The following is a 19,840-nucleotide window of genomic DNA, read 5'->3' as shown; positions in this document are numbered from 1 at the left end:
CATTGTGTATATGTACCACAGCTTTCTTATCCATTCATCTGCTGATGGACATCTAGGTTGCTTCCATGTCCTGGCTATTATAAACAGTGCTGCGATGAACAATGGGGTACATGTGTCTCTTTCAATTCTGGTTTCCTTGGTGTGTATGCCCAGCGGTGGGATTGTTGGGTCATAGGCAGTTCTATTTCCTGTTTTTCAATGAATCTCCACACTGTTCTCCATAGTGGCTGTACTAGTTTGTATTCCCACCAACAGTGTAAGAGGGTTCCCTTTTCTACACACCCTCTCTAGCATTTATTGCTTATAGACTTTTGGATTACAGCCATTCTGACTGGCGTGAAATGATACCTCATTGTGGGTTTGATTTGCATTTTTCTGATAATGAGTGATGTTGAGCATCTTTTCATGTGTTTGTTAGCCATCCATATGTCTTCTTTGGAGAAATGTCCATTTAGTTCTTAAGCCCATTTTTTATTGAGTCATTCATTTTTCTGGAATTGAGCTGCAGGAGTTGCTTGTATATTTTTGAGATTAGTTGTTTGTCAGTTGCTTCATTTGCTATTATTTTCTCCCATTCCGAAGGCTGTCTTTTCACCTTGCTTATAGTTTCCTTTGTCATGCAGAAGCTTTTAAGTTTAATTAGGTCCCATTTGTTTATTTTTGCTTTTATTTCCAATATTCTGGGAGGGGTCATAGAGGATCCTGCTGTGGTTTTTGTCGGAGAGTGTTTTGCCTATGTTCACCTCAGGAGTTTTATAGTTTCTGGTCTTACATTTAGATCTTTGATCCATTTTGAGTTTATTTTTGTGTATGGTGTTAGAAAGTGTTCTAGTTTCAAAAGAAACACTTCTTTAAAAAATTGATATGTAATTGGTAACATCCACAGTCTGCTTCATGCTTTTGTTCAAAAACAAGACAAATGCCTTCTCTAGTTTCTTCTTTGTGTGAGTTGCAAACCCTACAGGCTTAGCCAGTGGAGGCTCCAGCCTTAAACTGAAGGCTGACCCTGAAATGGGAACAAGAAAGGCATTCACTGGGTCCTCTTGGCACTGTGTCTGAAAAAGTAGATTTTCCTTCAGCAGAATTTACCCATGTCCAAGTTATTTAAATATTAATAAATAGTAATAATCTTGTAGCCCCATTTCTCACTGTATATATTTTTTTATGCTTGTGTTGGAGCCTTTCAGGTATTTATTCATGTTTCCATTAAGTTATAAGCACCCCCAGGGCCAGGTTGATCTTCATTGTGTCTTCATGAAGCCCCACAGCCACAGCAGCATATGTAACAGAAAAGTGGCTGGCGGTGAAGAGCCTTCTGCTGCTGAGTTAGACTGAAGCAGGTCCCAGAGGGTTGGAGGTGGGTGGTTGTCAGGTGATGGTGATGTTATACTATTTGAAGGTCACTGAGTTCTTGTGTTGTGTGTGTAATTCTGTGCTTGGTGTCTATATTTGGAATTTCCTGCCCTGTCTTTGCTGGAGAGATAGATACTCCCTATCTTCGAGACCCTGTTCCACTGCTACCAGGTCTCTGAAGCTCTTCTTGTTCTCCTTTCCTGGTGGAATTAGCAGCCGCATCTTTTCTGCTCCCCAGAACTTCTCTCCTATTTTATTACAGCACAGACTGTCTTCTTGGGTGTCTTTCTGCCGTGACCTCTTTGAGCAGATGGTTCGTATCTGACACATTTCAGATCTTTCTTAGCCGATGCTGCACATTCTCCAAGTTACTTCTTGAAATGGACTGAGTGGTTGACTTCCTAGTTGAAGCCTTTTTCTCCATTTGTACTCTGAGTAGGACCTGCCTGTGTTCTAAGTGCAAAAGCGCTGTAGAGGATGATTTGAGTCCTGGCCCCGCCCCCTGCCCACTCCTGCTGCCTCTGCTGAGGGAAGCTGGGCTGTGGTCACTGAGGCTCATCTCACGTCTGTCCCCTCAGGAATAAGACTGCTGCTCTCACAGACAAGAGGATCAGGACCATGAGCGAAGTCATAACTGGCATCAGAACAATAAAAATGAATGCTTGGGAAAAGTCATTTATAGACCGTATTACCAGACTGAGAAGGTAAGTTTATATATATATAGATGTCACTCCATATTTTCATGCTTTATTTCCTATTTTATTGGATACTTTAGATGTCTTACCAAAGAAGGATTTCAGTTCATCTTCACATTAAGGTGAACTTAAATACTGACTGTTCACTGCACCCCCTACATGTTGCAGGAGGGTTAAGAATAGTGGAGACATCATTTAACCTGCTCTTTCATTTGCCATCTTCTCAAAGGAAAAAATATATATGCTTCTTACTTATATAGAAATGAAATTCTAAGTAGTACTTAATACCTCAAATCCCAATAAGCAATGCTTTTAACATAATATTTGAGACAATGACATTCAAACTAAAATTGTAATTTATGGTGATGGCTGATAACCAGGAAGATCATAGAGACTTGGTATACTTGTATTGAGCCAAACTGTATGAATCACTATTGTTCATTGCTCTATGCTTAGTCACTCAGTTGGATCTGACTCCTTGTGACCCCATGGACTGTAGCTTGCCAGGCTTCTCTGGCCATAGGACTTCCCAGGCAGGAATATGGGAGTGGGTTGCCATTCCTCCTCCAGAGGATCTTACAGACCCAGGAATTGAACCCATGTCTCCTGCATTGGAGGTGGATTCCTTACCACCATGAAAGCTCATGAATCACTATTATTCAATTCAAATGGAGCTATGAAAATACTGTCCCTTTTTTTTTCTGCTTCATGTTTTTAGACTGTTTTTCCATCTTTCATTTAAATATCTGGTGAGCATTTCTGTGACCCCACCTTGTCACCTCTCACTTTGCACCTAGGCTGAGCCCATCTTCCTTCTACTATGGCCTCCAAGCCTGACTGACTCCAGCTCATCTTCAGGGTCCATGTGTGTGTGACTTGCCCTGACTCCACTGCTCCGAGTTACATATCCCAGCTCTGGGCTCCCTTGGGGGCTGTGATGACGGTCTCTGTCTATTGTCTCCCAATTTTGTGGTTGCTAATACTCTTTGCCCACAAGTTCATGAGTACCTGGAGGGGACAGGCTGTGTCTTTCTGTGAGGAGCCTGGCACAGACTTGTGATTATGAATGTTTGTTGAAAGAATGTTCAAACCCTGTTGGATTGACCCAAAATGTTTGAAATTGTGACAGAAAGCCTCCTTTTACTCGAAAGAGTGAAGTGAGGATGAAGTGTGTGGTCCTGGTGTCGGGCAGACCCCTGAGTGTGCACTATGCTAATGTCTCCATGATGTGAGGGACGGTTTATCTTAATCTGTGTCTATTCCCTAGAAAGGGGCCACTTACACAGGGCACTGAATTCATGTCTTGTATGCTGATGCTTCTTATAAAACTTTTGTCCTACTTTCTTTTTACAGTAAGGAAATTTCCAAGATTCTGAAAAGTTCCTACCTTAGAGGCATGAATTTGGCATCATTTTTCACTGTGAGCAAAATCATGATTTTTGTCACCTTCATCACCAATGAGCTCCTTGACAACCGGATCACAGCCAGCCAAGCGTTTGTGGTGGTGATGCTGTTTGAGGCTCTGTGGTTCTCGAGCACCCTCTACTTCCCCATGGCCATCGAGAAGGTGTCAGAGGCTGTCGTCTGCATCCAAAGAATCAAGGTTTAGTGAAAAATAACTTTTTAAAGTTATATGCAGGTTTTACCTAAAATATCTCTTTTATGTGGTATCACTGTGTGCCAGTTAGGTGAGATTTAACTCTTTCAGTGCCAAGCTGGCAAGCTTTCCAAAATGTATGTATTCCCTTATTTTCTTAGGTAAAGTGCGTTAAAGGTACTGTGAGATCCATGCTTGTTTAGGGCCAGTAGCATAAATGGCAGCAGCACAGGCTCTTGATGTGCAGTGATGGCTGCAGGACGATTGAAATGTCTAAAAGCAGGAGAAGCAAACAGATGCATCTGCTGTGCTGACTGGAATGACTAGGCCGCGACGGTGCACAGTCCTGGGGTGACTAGGATTCCTCTCTGGGCCGGGAGGGAGGAACTTGCTGAGAAGTTCCTGTTCCTGGGCAGGAAGAGTGGCCTCAGATTCACTTAGTTCTCTGTGTTTAAAAATGGAGTCTTTCCTCCAAAAGATGTTTTCTTGTTGATTTCTGATCTCTGCATTTTTATTCCTGCCATTATTTTACTTGGTGTCTAAGCCTGTCTCTAGCTGCCCTCTTCCTTTCAAACTTGTAATTCCGACCATACTTATTGTCTCCTCTTTTAAACTAAATGTCCCTAAGTAGTCACACAAGGGCCTGGTACACAGTAGGTGCTCAAGTATTTCTGTTTAAAATGAAGATTAACTCAGCTCTGTAAAAACGAATGATTTATTATGACCTCATAAGCCCAAGAACTCTGTCTAATTTTCTCTAAGTGAGGAAGCAGGGCCCATGGTCCTGGCCTTGGATGACTCCAATAGGATTGCAAAAGATCTCAACTTCAAAGCACTCATAAGGGAGGTGGGAGGGGGGTTCAGGATTGGGAACATGTGTACAGCCGTGGCAGATTCATACTGATGTATGGCAAAACCAATTCACTATTGTAAAGTAAAACACACACACACACACACACACACACACACACACACACACACAAATTTCCCTCAACAGATGAATAAAGAAGACGTTTTATATATATATATACACACACACAAACACACACAAAGAAAGTCTTTAGTAACTTTAACATCTAGTAACAGTCTGTCTCTGAGGATGTTTTCCATTACCAGCTACAAGCAAGTCAGTCTTTTTGGTAGTATCAACTTTCCTGCATAACCTGTTCTGGGTCTGCAATTCATGGCTCTACTGGCCATTTAATTTCAGCTTAGTCATCAGACAAAGTCTTGGAGAAAAATCCAGCCAGCACTTCTGGCGCCCTTACAAGCTGATCATGTGTAGAATGGGGGTCTCATTTAACCCTTGGAAGACTGACATCTGTTCACCTCAGAGGTATTGTTTGTGGACAGGTGCTCAATAAATTTAATTCTTCACATGGGGCATACTTTTCCTTTTCTTTATTTTTTGTTTGAAAGTGGAGTGTTTCTATTCTTTTTTTTTTTTATCTTTATTTTACTTTACAATACTGTTTCTATTTTAATGTATACAGATTGAGTATTGATGTCTTGGTTACATGCTTAAGCTGAAACTGGAATTTGATTCTGTCTAGACCAAATATACAACATATACATTACTCTCCAGGGCCTGTGGTCTTTTTAATCAATAGAAGTTGATAATAGGCCAGACGAGAAACTCAAGCAAGGCTTCACTGAGGCTTGTGCTGCAGCACAAAGTATGAAAACAAGAAACTGATGCCCCGTTGACACTTTGAGAAGAGTGGGCTAGTTCCTTAAGTGGGGTGAGGGTAGGGGAGGCTTAGTGGTTTGAGACACAGGGGTGACTTAAGTGATCTGCCCCCCGTCTTGTAGGTGCCATGTGCCAGGATCGTGCACAGTTCCCTGCTTTGCTCCCAGCAGCTCAGAAATGCCAGTTGGCTTGTGGTGTTTTGTGTCTCACTGTTCGTGATTGCCTTTGCATGTGTGCAGGTGTGTTTAGTCTCTCATGGTTTCTTTGTATTTTGTTGCTCTAGGAGACGTTTGTCCAGATGCAAGCACTCCCGTAGAGGGTCCCAGGTCCCAGCCTGTCTCATCACCTTTTGCTGTTGCTGTGTCAGCTTAGACTATGTGAGGCTGTAGCCGTGCAGTCAGCGGTTAGATGGTTTGAACAGCCATGCAGTCTGTTCCTTCCTTTAGCTGATGCCCTCGATGGGCTGACTGTGCAAGGCTAGGTCTTAGCTGGAGTTGGGACTGTAAAAGCACACGAATGATGTAGTGTCTCCCCTCTGTGTGACTTAGGATTCCTCAGGGGATTCAGAGGTAGGGAGGGCAGTGCCAGCTGGGGATGTGCTGAGCTGGTTTCAGTAGGGTTAGTATTTGAGATGGACCAGAAGGGTGGGTGGGGTCAGTACTCAGGGTGTCCAGGCAGAGGCCTCCTAGGGAGCGTGGACTTAGGTGCAGGTGAGTCGCTTGGCGGGGGTGGTGTTAAGCTTGTGGACACTCTCTGAGGGGCTGTAAGGAGATCAGGAGGGAGCAGTCTTGGGGTGGGATCAGTGGTGTTGGGGAGGACTGGGGAAGGAACCAGCGAAAGAAAAGTTGCATTATTGAAATAACTAATAGTGAGTGAGATTCTGAAATTATGTTGTTTCAAGAGGAAAAGAGAGTTGGGAGAGAGATCAGTTGTGTCAGAACAGGCAAGAGCTGGTACCTGGCTGACGATGGTGTTGGGGAGAGAGAACTCAGGCTGTGGTGGTTGAAAGCCTGCAAACGTGTCCTCAGACCACTCTCTGTCCATCCTGCCTCCTGGTGGACACAGGCTCTGGGCGGGTGGGAGTCACTGTGCTCAGCGTTAGGTTCTCAGTGAACTTGGATGAGAGAAGGAAGGAATAAATGAAAGCATCTTCCACCAGCTGATATTTGACAGAAATGCAAGGATCCTGTCTTTCTTTTCCTGCACAAGGGTTTTCATATTCAGTTTTTACCAGTTCTTCTTTTTAAGTAGAAGTTTACAATCACATTTTTGATTCTGAGGCATGATAGATGGGGTGTCAAGATGTTTAAGGTAGTAGATTACTATTTATGTGCCGTTTTCTTTCTCAAACATCCTCACATACTTGTTTCAGTTTTTCCCCATATGAGTTAGGATTTGGTTTACCTGTGGGTCCCAGAGGTACCCATGCTAAAGCTGCTTACAGGGGTCATTTGTTTTTCTCTCATGCAAGAATCCTTGTGAGGCTCTGTATGGGTTTCCTGGGGCTGCTGATACAAAGTACCACAAAACATGTGGCTTAATACCACAGGAATGTTTTGTTTCACAGTCCTGGAGGCTAGAAGTCTGAAATCAAGCTGTCAGCAGAGTCATGATCCCTCTGAATCTGATAAGGGAACATCCTTTCTTCCCTCCTCCAGCTCTGAGTGGTCGCAGGCAAACCTTGGCTTTCCTTGACTTGAAAGCCATCATCCCAGCCTCTGTCTCCATCATCAGGTAGCTGTTTTCTGTGTGTCTGTCTGTCTCTGCATTTCTCATGAGTACTCCAGTCATATTGGATTTAGGGCCCACCCTGCTCCACTGTGATCTCCCTTTAATTGATTACATTTCCAACAACCAAATTTCCAAATAAAGTCACATTTTGAGCTAACTGGAGTTAGGATGTATCTTTTAGGTGGTGATACAACTCTCCCCATAACAAGTCCCATGGCTAGTGTGAACCTCCGTGGTGTCGGGACCCAGACTCTCTCTTCTTATGTTACTCCACTGCATGTGACCTTGACCCCGCTGGCAGCCCCCAAGTCCCAGGCTGGGATGGAGGAAGGTCCTGGTTGCTGTCACTCTCCACTGCCCTGGATTTAGTCACGTGGCTGCTCCTGTATGCTCAGGAGTCTAGAAACAGAGGGAGGGCCTCCTTCCAGGCTTCCACATGCAGCTAAAATCCAGGGTTTGTTACCGCAGAAGAATAAGAGCAGATTTCAAGGACAGCCAGCAGTCTCTGCCTTTTGTTCACAGTTTTGGGGACCTTGGGGAGTAGGAGTGGTCTAAGTTGTTTGTTCAATTTCTCTATTGCTCTAGCTTTTCTCATTGAATTATATCTAGCATTTGCAAGGCAAGAGGGAGTTTTCTTGTATGTGTTTGTCAGCTTTGTAGCAATTTATAAAACTTTGTTTTCTTCAACTACTGTGCTTCAGTTAGCTGCAAAGTGGTGTAGAAGATAACAAGAAGAGAGAGGTGCAGCCATTCTTGCTGTGGAGGAAAGAAGGCATCGAGTAAGAAGAGGCAGTGATTGTGAAAAGATGCTTGTGAAATATTTTTTAAGACATAGAAGCTTAACACAGTTTTCTTTTTAGAATGATGGCTTAGTAATAGGTAATGACAAGCCGTGATGTGGTATTGACACTCACGAGGGGGAAGCAGAGGGTACAGGGCTTGCACTCAGAGTCTGTGTCGTTGGTCTTGTGTTCCCAGCCTGTCCTGTGCCACCTGCTTCCTGACGGCCTGGGAAGGGCCTTCCTCTCTGTGTTCTAGCAGTGTCGCGTGGTGCTTGGCACATGGTGGGATTCAGTTAGTATTTATGAAATAATTTCCTACCAGCTCACCTGTTTATTGTAGCTAACACAAAAGTAAAACAATAAAAATGTCCAGATTCTAAATGTATTGGAGTTTGAAGCCATATTTTCTTCTTAGAGAGGAACCAGTACACTTGTTGAGAAAGTAACAAAGATAGCCTCATGGCCAGGGACTCTTCTTTATTCATTTTATACACACACACAGACACATACACACACACATACATGCTCTCTATATGTGTGTATATGGTATGTTATATATATGTATATATGCTATACTATATTATATACTTAGTTGTACATATAATATATTACATACTATATACTATTTAATATTTCTCATGTGAACCAAGAACTAATAAAATACAGTTGTAAAATGATAGGTAGGTATAAATGATAGGTATAAAACTTTTTTATTGCCAATTCCAGAGAAGCAGTTGTTTTGTTTGTGCTTTGTTCTTACAGTATAAACAGTCTATGTTTTGTTTTGTTTTTTTTTTTTTTTTTTTTCTGTAGAACTTCCTGTTACTTGATGAGATAACACAGTGCTACCCTCTGCTGCCCTCAGATGGTAAAACGATCTTGGATGTGCAAGCTTTTACAGCTTCTTGGGAAAAGGTAAGAAACCTTGCTTTCCAAAATTGTGACTGCTAAAAGACAACTGTGACAGATTTGTTGGAGAATTTTGAGATTTTACATATACTGTAAAATATGACTTGCTCATTTACTTAGAATATATTATAACATTTCTCAGAATCAGGGATGAGGTTTACAATGAATGGAGATTAAGTGTAAAATCAGCCTGAGGCATTTGACATCTTACTCTTTTTCTCATTTTCAAGAGAGCTTTCAGGGTAATTAGCACATGTTGAACTTAAAGTATATAAATTCTTCTTTTAATTTTTAGTTTATTTTTCATCATGTTTTATTACAGAGTATTAAGTATAATTCCCTGTGCTATACAATAGGATCACCTTAAACAAAAGATATAGAGCACAAGTAGCTTTTCTTGAGAACCCAGATCTATTATTTTGAGCTGAAGTGTGAAGTGTCAGTTGCTTCATTTGTCTCTGAGTCTTTGTGGCCCCGTGGACTGTAGCCCACCAGGCCCCTCTGTCCATGGGGATGGTACCCACTCCAGCATTTCTGTTGTTGTTGTTGTTCAGTCGTTCAGTCATGTCCACATCTGTGTGACTCCATAAACTGCAGTATGCCAGACTCCCTTGTTCATCGCCAACTCCAGAAGCTTGCTCAAACTCATGTCCATCGAGTCAGTAATGCCATCTAACCATCTCATCTTCTGTCATCCCCTTCTTCTCCTGCCTTTAGTCTCTCCCAGCATCAGGTGAGTCTTTTCTAATGAGTCAGCTGTTCGCATCAGGTGGCCGAAGTATTGGCGTTTCAGCTTCAGCATCAGTCCTTCCAATGAATATGCAAGATTGATTTCCTTTAGGATTGACTTGTTTGATCTCCTTGCTGTTCAAGGGACTCTCAAGAGTCTTCTCTAACACCACAGTTCAAAAGCATCAATTCTTCAGTGCTCAGCCATCTTTATGGTGAAAACTCTCACATCCATACATGACTACTGGAAAAACCGCAGCTTTGACTAGATGGGCCTTTATCAGCAAAGTAATGTCTCTGCTTTTCAATACACAGTCTAGGTTTGTCATAGCTCTTGTGCCAAGGAGCAAGCATCTCTGAATTTCATGGCCGCAGTCACTGTCTGAAGTGATTTTAGAGCATAAGAAAATAAAATCTGTCACTGTTTCCACTTTCTATTTGCCATGAAGTGATGGGACCAGATGCCATGATCTTCGTTGTTCGAATGTTGAATTTTAAGCCAACATTCACTCTTTTTCACTCTGCTTTTTCACCTTCATCAAGAGGCTCTTTAGTTCCTCTTCATTCTCTGCCATTAAGTGGCGTCATCTGCTTGTTTGAGATTATTGATATTCTATCAGAATTCTAGATTCCATTTTGTGATCATCTGGCCTGGCATTTGGCATCATGTAATCTGTATAAAAGTTAAACAAGTAGGGTGACCATATACAGCTTTGACGTACTGCTTTCTTGATTTTGAACCACTCTGTTGTTACATGACCAGTTTTAACTGTCACTTCTTGACCTGCATACAGGTTTCTCAGGAGGCAAGTAAGGTGGTCTGGTATTTCCATCTCTAGAAGAATTTTCCACAATTTGTTGTGATCCACAAAGTCAAAGGCTTTAGTCAATGAAGCAGAAGTAGATGTTTTTCTGGAATTACCTTGCTTTTCTGTGATCCAACAGATGTTGGCAATTTGATCTCTGGTTCCTCTGCCTTTCTAACTCCAGCTTATACATCTAAAAGTTCTCAGTTTAGGTACTGCTAAAGCCTAGCTTGAAGAATTTTGAGCAATACTTTGCTAGCATATGAAATGAGTGCAATTGTGTGGTAGTTGGAAAAAAGAAGGAAACTTCCTAAAGTGAGCTAAAGCTACTTCAAATCCCTAAAGAGATAAAATCTGATGAAGAGGTCTCCAGGACACAGTATCTTAAAATAGGAAAGACAAAAATGTGGGTTATATTTTGCATATCAATTATGTTGATTATTGTTATATTTTTCACTTTCTAAAAAAATTTGTGTTACTTTATTAAAATGGGTAAATTAAATTAAAAACTTTAATTTGTAGGCATCAGAGACCCCAACCCTACAAGGCCTTTCCTTTACTGTCAGACCGGGTGAAGTGTTAGCTGTGGTCGGACCTGTGGGAGCAGGAAAGGTAAGTTAATGATGTCTTTTGTCAGCTTGATGCAACACCACAGCTCCTGTTAAATTCTCAGAACTGAGCCCAGATCTCTGTGTGACTCAGGTTGAATTGAGTGTGTCTAAAACAGTGCCTCTCTAGGTGTGTTCATGGGACATTCATTTTACAAGAATGTCTCATGGCCAAATAAATCAGGATAAACACACGCTGTCTTTTAGTTCTTGGTGCTTCCCATTTCCCAGTTAGGAACTGCCTGTGGGGAATTTGGATGTCTCAGTGAAGGAAATTATTCATGTGACAGCTGTTCAGAATTAAATTAAATTAAATCAGACTTATATTGAAGAAAGTGTGGAAAACCAATAGACCATTCAGGTATGACCTAAATCAAATCTCTTATGATTATACAGTGGAAGTGAGAAGTAGATTTAAGGGACTAAATCTGATAGACAGTGCCTGATGAACTATGGATGGAGGTTTGTGAGACTGTACAGGAGACAGGGATCAAGACCATCCCCAGGAAAAAGAAATGCAAAAAGGCAAAATAGCTGTCTGAGGAGGCCTTACAAATAGCTGTGAAAAGAAGAGAAGCAAAAAGCAAAAGAGAAAAGGAAAGATATACCCATTTGAATGCAGAGTTCCAAAGAATAGCAAGGAGAGATTAAAAAAGAAGCCTTCCTCAGCAATCAATGCAAAGAAATAGAGGTAAACAATAGAATGGGAAAGGTTAGAGATCTCTTCAAGATAATTAGAGATACCAAGGGAACATTTCATTTAAAGATGGGCACAATAAAGAACAGAAATGTTATGGACCTAACAGAAGCAGAAGATATTAAGAAGAGGTGGCAAGAATACACAGAAGAACCATACAAAAAAGATCTTCATGACCCAAATAATCACGATGGTGTGATCTCTCATCTAGAGCCAGACATCCTGGAATGTGAAGTCAAGTGGGCCTCAGGAAGCATCACTACGAACAAAGCTAGTGGAGGTTTTGGAATTCCAGTTGAGCTCTTTCAAATCTTAAAAGATGATGCTGGTGAAAGTGCTGCATTCAATATGCCAGCAAATTTGGAAAACTCAGCAGTAGCCACAGGACTGGAAAAGTTCAGTTTTCATTCCAATCCCAAAGAAAGGCAATGCCAAAGAATGCTCAAACTACCACACAATTGCATTCATCTCACACTGTAGTAAAGTAATGTTCCCAATTCTCCAAGCCAGGCTTCAGCAATACGTGAACCATGAACTTCCAGATATTCAGGCTGGTTTTAGAAAAGGCAGAGAAACCAGAGATCAAATTGCCAACATCCGCTGGATCATGGAAAAAGCAAGAGAGTTCCAGAAAAACATCTATTTCTGCTTTACTGACTATGCCAAAGCCTTTGACTATGTGGATCACAATAAACACAAATAAAATTCTTCAAGAGATGGGAATACCAGACCACCTGACATGCCTTTTGAGAAACCTGTATGCAGGTCAAGAAGCAATAGTTAGAACTGGACATGGAACAACAGACTGGTTCCAAATAGGAAAAGGAGTACATCAAGGCTGTATATTGTCACCCTGCTTATTTAACTTCTATGCAGAGTACATCATGAGAAACGCTGGGCTGGAAGAAACACAAGCTGGAATCAAGATTGCCGGGAGAAATATCAATAACCTCAGATATGCAGATGACACCACCCTTATGGCAGAAAGTGAAGAAGAACTAAAGAGCCTCTTGATGAAAGTGAAAGAGGAGATTTAAAAAGTTGGCTTAAAGCTCAACATTCAGAAAACTAAGGTCATGGCAATTGGTCCCATCACTTCATGGAAAATAGATGGGGAAACAGTGGCTGACTTTATTTTGGGGGGCTCCAAAATCATTGCAGCCATGAAATTAAAAGACACTTACTCCTTGGAAGGAAGGTCATGACCAACCTAGACAGCAGATTAAAAAGCAGAGACATTACTTTGTCAACAAAGGTCTGTTTAGTCAAGGCTATGGTTTTTCCAGTAGTCACGTATGGATGTGAGAGTTAGACTGTGAAGAAAGCTGAGCACCAAAGAATTGATGCTTTTGAACTGTGGTGTTGGAGAAGACTTTTGAGAGTCTCTTGGACTGCAAGGAGATCCAACCAGTCCATCCTAAAGGTAATCAGTCCTGAATATTCATTGGAAGGACTGATGTTGAAGCTGAAACTCCAATACTTTGGCTACCTGATGCAAAGAGCTGACTCATTTGAAAAGAACCTGATGCTGGGAGAGATTGAAGGCAGGAGGAGAAGGGGATGACAGAGGATGAGATGGTTGGATGTAATCACCGACTCAATGGACTTCAGTTTGGGTAAACTCTGGGAGTTGGTGATGGACAGGAAGGCCTGTGATTCATGGAGTCAGAAAGAGTCAGACATGACTGAGCGACTGAACTAATACTGTTCAGGATAGACACAGACCATGGGGACTTCTTTTCATCTTAGTGGCCCTTCCGGGATGTCTGGAGATCATAAAGGCTCTTCCCGGAAGCTGTGAGCATTTCCTCCTGTGACTTGACATGATCCCATCAGTGCATGTGTAGTGAATGTGCAGCCATGTGCTGGAGAATAAGGTACAGACGTGAGCAAGACCCTGACTCTCTGCCTTTCAGAGACTATCAGCTTGTGGGGCAAAACAGATATGCAGACATATTATTCAGCCCAGTGTTGTGAGCACTCCGATGGTGTGGATACACACACACCACATCTGTGTGATGTTGAAGATTGAAAGGAAAGGTGCACATACACTTGGTCTGAAACAACAAAATGCAGCAACCTAATGTGGGATGTAGCTTCCCTGGTGGCTCAGTGGTAAAAGAATCCACCTGCTAATGCAGGAGACACAGGTTTGGCCCCTGGTCTGGGAAGTTCCCACCTCCCAGTTGTGGAGCAACTAATCCCGTGCACCACAACTGTTGGGCCTCTGCTCTGGGGCCTGGAGATGCAACGACTGAGCCCACGGGCCACAACTGCTGAAGCCTGCCCACTAGAGCCTGTGCTCCTCAACAAGAAAACCCCCATGCACTGCAGTGACGACCCAGTGCAAGCAAAATAAATAAAATTAGAATTGTGGTATTGCAGAAACCGACACAACATTGTAAACAAAAAAAGAATAAATGAAAAAGATAAAAGAACTAAAAATAAATACAATTATTTTTTAAAATGTGGGATATGTACATGAAAGGGTGCTGATTTCCTCTGTCATGGAGTTTTGCTCTGCAGACACAACTCACTTGAGAGTTCTTTCAGTTAATCATCTTTGGCTATATCGTCACACATAGGTTTTTAAGAACAAGAGTTTGTCAAGTAAATGATACCAGATGCAGGAACAATTGCACTAAACATCAGATCTATCAAATCCACATCCTGCTGGGCTCTGCTAGAGAAGGATGTTGCTGCTGCTGCTACTGCTGCTAAGTTGCTTCAGTCGTGTCCAAATCTGTGCAACCCCATAGACAGCAGCCCACCAGTCTCCCCCTTCCCTGGGATTCTCCAGGCAAGAACACTGGAGTGGGTTGCCATTTCCTTCTCCAATGCAGGAAAGTGAAAAGTGAAAGGGAAGTTGCTCAGTCATGTCCAGCTCTTAGCGACCCCATGGACTGCAGCCCACCAGGCTCCTCTGTCCATGGGGTTTTCCAGGCAAGAGTACTGGAGTGGGTTGCCATTGCCTTCTCTGAGAGAAGGATGTTAAACATTCTCAGTTATTCTTTGCTGAGTAGAATTTCACCTGGGGGGATACTCTGGCAGAATAGATTGTTTATACTATTAATATATTCCTTATCAGTCGTTTTCATTGACCATTAGTGTTATTTTCACTTTTTTTTTTTTTGATCTTAACTGTGAGGGCTGTACTTTATCCTGTTGAAGGAACGGGTTCTATCATGTGTCAACCGCCAGGGTGGGGTCGGCTGTGCTGCGGGGCGTGTTCCATCCTGAGTGCTGCCTGTTCACATGTGTGTGTTGCTGTCTGTTGCAGTCATCACTATTAAGCGCTCTGCTGGGGGAGCTGCCCCGGAGCCAGGGGAAGGTCAGCGTGCACGGGAGGATCGCCTATGTTTCTCAGCAGCCCTGGGTGTTTCCAGGGACTATAAAGAGTAACATTTTATTTGGGAAGAAATATGAAGAAGACAGATATGAAGAAGTAATAAGGGCTTGTGCTTTGGAAGAGGTGAGTAATGACTACTGAGGTGCATATACTTGAATTTCAAACGATGATAGTGGTTTACACTACAAGGTTTGTTAAAGGTTCTTTTTAAGAAATAGATTTTTGAACGTTGCTTAATGTTTAAGTTGGTCTTCTGGCTAAATCAGCAGGATAAGCATATGTATTTACATATGCCGTCGTTTCAATTCTTATAGGTGAGTAACACTGAATACATTATATGGAGGGGGGATTGTTTCTTTCTGTGAAGTTTTCATTCACTTTCAACATTTTTTAATGGAAAGTTATAAATATTTACAAAAACAGAGAGCATGGTGTAATGAACCCTCATGTACCCACCCCTAGCTTCAGCCAGAATCAACTGGTGGCCAGTCTCGCTGCATCTATACCCCTGCCAGCCCCACCTCCACCTGAGTATCGTGGAGCAGATCCTAGACCTCAGATCAGTTCATCTGTAAACATTTCATTATTTTTCTCTAAAAGATAGGAAACCTTTGGGGAAAATAATCACTGCTTTATTTCATCTGAAAAATACCTCAAGTTCCTGGGTATCAGCCACCTGCTCGTCTGTGTTTACATGCTGCTGATCATCTCACTGAGAAATCTTCCCCACTGTTGGAACCCACACAAGGTCTGCCCCTGCACTTGGCTGATGCCTCCTTGGTCCCGTTCAGTCTGTGAGGTTTTCTCAACACTTCATTTTTGACTTGTAATTTATTATTTAAGGAAACTGGAATGGTTTAAAATTTCTTTTTAATACTACGTCATTTCACTGAGGGAGATTGTTTTCAGAAATGGCACTGAGTTTCACAGAGAATGGTAAGATGAAAGGTTTGACTGTATTTTGGGAATTAAATAAGATTAGTGAGTAAATGATGAGACCTAAACTTAAGAGATAGGAAAATACAATTGACAAAAAGAAAGGAGAAAGAGTACATAATGTTAAATACTATGTTACTCTTTGGATTGTAAAAAATCAGTGAATAATAGCATTAAAGTTCTCCCCCGGGATCTGTTTAGCGCAATCTGGACATCTGACTGCCCTTTTGTACTGTGAGGAAAAGACCGGGACAGATATTCAAAGGTGAGGTGTTGAAGGCTCCAGACCTGCTTTGTGAAAAAATAGTAATTCTCCTGGAACAACGGCTGGGACATCATAGGTTGCATCAGGTGTGTGTGTTCATGCTAAGTCACTTCAGTCGTGTCCAGCTCTGCGGCCCTATGAACTATAGCCCGCCAGACTCCTCTGTCCATAGGATTCTCCAGGCAAGAATACTGGAGTGGATTGTCATTTCCTTCCCCAGGGGATCCTCCCAACCCAGGAATCAAACCCGAGTCTCTGTCTCCTGCATTGGTGGGTGGGTTCATTACCACCAGCACCACCTGGGAAGCCCTGCATCAGGTGAGCAGCATTTTACAATGATGTGGACACGCACAATTGCTTGTTTAATGGGCTCTCTTCTTTACTCTAGGTTCTTGTTCATGGGTGACTGTACATTTGCAGAAATGATGTCAAGTTAGCAGGGATGAGCTAGATTTTTATTAAATGGTCTAGATACCATATACAGAGAAGGCAATGGCAATCCAACTCCAGTACTCTTGCCTGGAAAATCCCATGGACGGAGGAGCCTGATGGGCTGTAGTCCATGGGGTTGCTACGAGTCGGGCACAACTGAGTGACTTCACTTTCACTTTTCACTTTGCTGCATTAGAGAAGGAAATGGCAACCCACTCCAGTGTTCTTGTCTGGAGAATCCCAGGGACAGGGGACGCTGGTGGGCTGCCGTCTAAGGGGTCGCACAGAGTCAGACATTCCTGAAGCGACTTAGCAGCAGATACCATATAAGAAGGGAAAGCAAGTGCAGAACAGTGAGTACAGTAGCTCCCATTAATTCACAGTCCACGTGCAAATCATTTCTCTGCCTTTCACACATGTGCATGCACACATGTAAAAAGGTTTATGAGTTATTCATTCTTTATGAGTATCTTCGATATTCCCATCTTCATTTTATGGTTAGTAGAACTGAGGCCGGGACAGATGAGACACCTCATCTCTACATTTGTAGCTCAATTGCAGATACTCGGGACCAGTGCTTTGTCGCAGCCTCATGGGGTGACTGGACCACTGATGTGGGCAGTGTTCTGGGGCTTCACCCAGATGGGGCATGTGGGCAGCACAGACTTTGGTGGAATGTGCCCTGCAGGACTGGGATGCACAGCAGTTCTTCTGTACATGATTTGACGTCTATAAACATGGACTGCTCTCCTGTTCTGCTGCATAGTTGGGACATGGAGTTGGGGTCCCTTGTGCCCATTCCCTCCTTGGTAGGAAGGGAGGCCCAGCGTGGAGAAGTAGCAGAGAGGAAAGTTCTGGCCCTGGGTTCATCACTTGCCCACTGTCACTCTGGACATGTCCTGTTACCTGCTGGACCTCTGACATTTCTGCAGTAAAATGAAGACCTTGGGTCAGAGGGTTTTGTTGCTGCTCTGAAATGTCATCTATGACTTTGATTAACAAGAGGTTAGCAAGGTCTTTACGACACCTGGGAACTAGTTAGTAAGTTATGATAGTATCTGCTTATCTCCTTTTGGATTCCAGGTCTCAGTGGACGGACGTAAGGCAGGCACAGAAAATCATGGCATTCTGTAGACACAGAGATGGCATAGACAGTGCAGTAGAAAAGGCTTGGCCTTTGGAGAGAAGCAGTCCTGGGTAGTGACTCCAGGTGTTTGTCTCAGTTTCCTTTCTTATTAAATGGGGGAGGGGTGGGATTACTGTAAAGATTATAGAAAATGCCTGTGAAATGTAAATAAGCCAGGGTTTCAGTAAGTGGTAGTCATTGTTGCTGTTTCTAACCTTTTTCTCTCCATCCATATAAATATAATAAAGATTTCTCCTTATTGTTCTCCTTACTCTCACCTCCCCAAATCTTGGAGGAAAAGCCATAAAAAAGCAACATCTATTTTTTATTAAAATTATAAATATTTTTTTATTTTAATTGGAGGATTATTACAATATTGTGATGATTTTTGCCATACATCAACATGAATTTGCCATGGGTATACATATGTTCCCCCATCCTGAACACACCTCCCACCTCTCTACCCACCCTATCCCTCTGGGTTGTCCCAGAGTACTGACTTTGGGTGCCCTACTTCATGCATCAAACTTGCACTGGTCATCTATTTTACATATGTTAATGTATATGTTCAAGCTATTCTCTCAAATCATCCCACCTTCACCTTCTTCCACTGAGCCCAAAAGTCTGTTCTTTACATCAGTCTCCTTTGCTGCCTTGCATGTAAGATCATAATTTACCATCTTTTTAAAAGCAACATTTTTTATATAACATATGTTAAAAACAACGAGAGGTATTATACTAGATGGATGGTGTGTGGGGGGGGAGGTGGGAGGGGGTTTCGGGATTGGGAACATGTGTACACCTGTGGCGGATTCATGTTAATCTGTGGCAAAACCAATACAATATTGTAAAGTAAAAATAATAATGAAAAGGATGCCCACTTTCACCACTACTATTCAACATAGTTCTGGAAGTTTTGGCCACAGCAATCAGAGCAGAAAAAGAAATAAAAGGAATCCAAATTGGAAAAGAAGAAGTAAAACTCTCATTGTTTGCAGATGACATGATCCTCTACATAGAAAACCCTAATGACTCCACCAGAAAATTACTAGAGCTAATCAATGAACATAGTAAAGTTGCAGGATATAAAATCAACACACAGAAATCCCTTGCATTCCTATACACTAATAATGAGAAAGTAGAAAAAGAAATTAAGGAAACAGTTCCATTCACCATTGCAACGAAAAGAATAAAATACTTAGGAATATATCTACCTAAAGAAACTAAGGACCTATATATAGAAAACTATAAAACACTGATGAAAGAAATCAAAGAGGACACTAATAGATGGAGAAATATACCATGTTCATGGATCGGAAGAATCAATATAGTGAAAATGAGTATACTACCCAAAGCAATCTACAAATTCAGTGCAATCCCTATCAAGCTACCAGCGATATTTTTCACAGAACTAGAACAAATCATTTCAAGATTTGTATGGAAATACAACAAACCTCCAATAGCCAAAGCAATCTTAAGAAAGAAGAATGGAACTGGAGGAATCAACTTGCCTGACTTCAGGCTCTACTACAAAGCCACAGTCATCAAGACAGTATGGTACTGGCACAAAGACAGAAATCTAGATCAATGGAACAAAATAGAAAACCCAGAGATAAATCCACACAGATATGGACACCTTATCTTTGACAAAGGAGGCAAGAATATACAATGGAGTAAAGACGATCTCTTTAACAAGTGGTGATGGGAAAACTGGTCAACCACTTGTGAAAGAACGAAACTAGATCACTTTCTAACACCGCACACGAAAATAAACTCAAAATGGATTAAAGATCTAGACATAAGACCAGAAACTATAAAACTCCTAGAGGAGAACATAGGCAAAACACTCTCCGACATAAATCACAGCAGGATCCTCTATGATCCACCTCCCAGAATTCTGGAAATAAAAGCAAAAATAAACAAATGGGATCTAATTAAAATTAAAAGCTTCTGCACACAAAGGAAAATATAAGCAAGGTGAAAAGACAGCCTTCTGAATGGGAGAAGATAATAGCAAATGAAGCAACTGACAAACAACTAATCTCAAAAATATACAAGCAACTTATGCAGCTCAACTCCAGAAAAATAAATGGCCCAATCAAAAAATGGGCCAAAGAACTAAATAGACATTTCTC

General features: G+C 41.9%; 1 protein-coding gene across 2 annotated transcripts in view; it reads left to right on the top strand.

Moving 5' to 3' along the window:
• Positions 1–19,840, top strand: part of LOC138446665 (ATP-binding cassette sub-family C member 4-like) — a 171,159-nt gene that overhangs the window by 36,288 nt on the left and 115,031 nt on the right. The window contains exons 7-11 of one of the 2 annotated variants that reach the window (XM_069601884.1): positions 1,932–2,057; positions 3,402–3,651; positions 8,662–8,763; positions 10,815–10,904; positions 14,878–15,069. In XM_069601884.1, the coding sequence (XP_069457985.1) occupies positions 1,932–2,057; positions 3,402–3,651; positions 8,662–8,763; positions 10,815–10,904; positions 14,878–15,069 (760 nt within the window). The remainder of the gene's footprint in view (positions 1–1,931; positions 2,058–3,401; positions 3,652–8,661; positions 8,764–10,814; positions 10,905–14,877; positions 15,070–19,840) is intronic. The other variant, XM_069601885.1, reaches the window with a different exon arrangement.

The sequence above is a fragment of the Ovis canadensis genome, chromosome 10 (genome assembly GCF_042477335.2).
Source record: "Ovis canadensis isolate MfBH-ARS-UI-01 breed Bighorn chromosome 10, ARS-UI_OviCan_v2, whole genome shotgun sequence".
Classification (NCBI taxonomy): Eukaryota; Metazoa; Chordata; class Mammalia; order Artiodactyla; family Bovidae; genus Ovis; species Ovis canadensis.
This window is presented reverse-complemented; position numbering and strand designations above follow the sequence as displayed.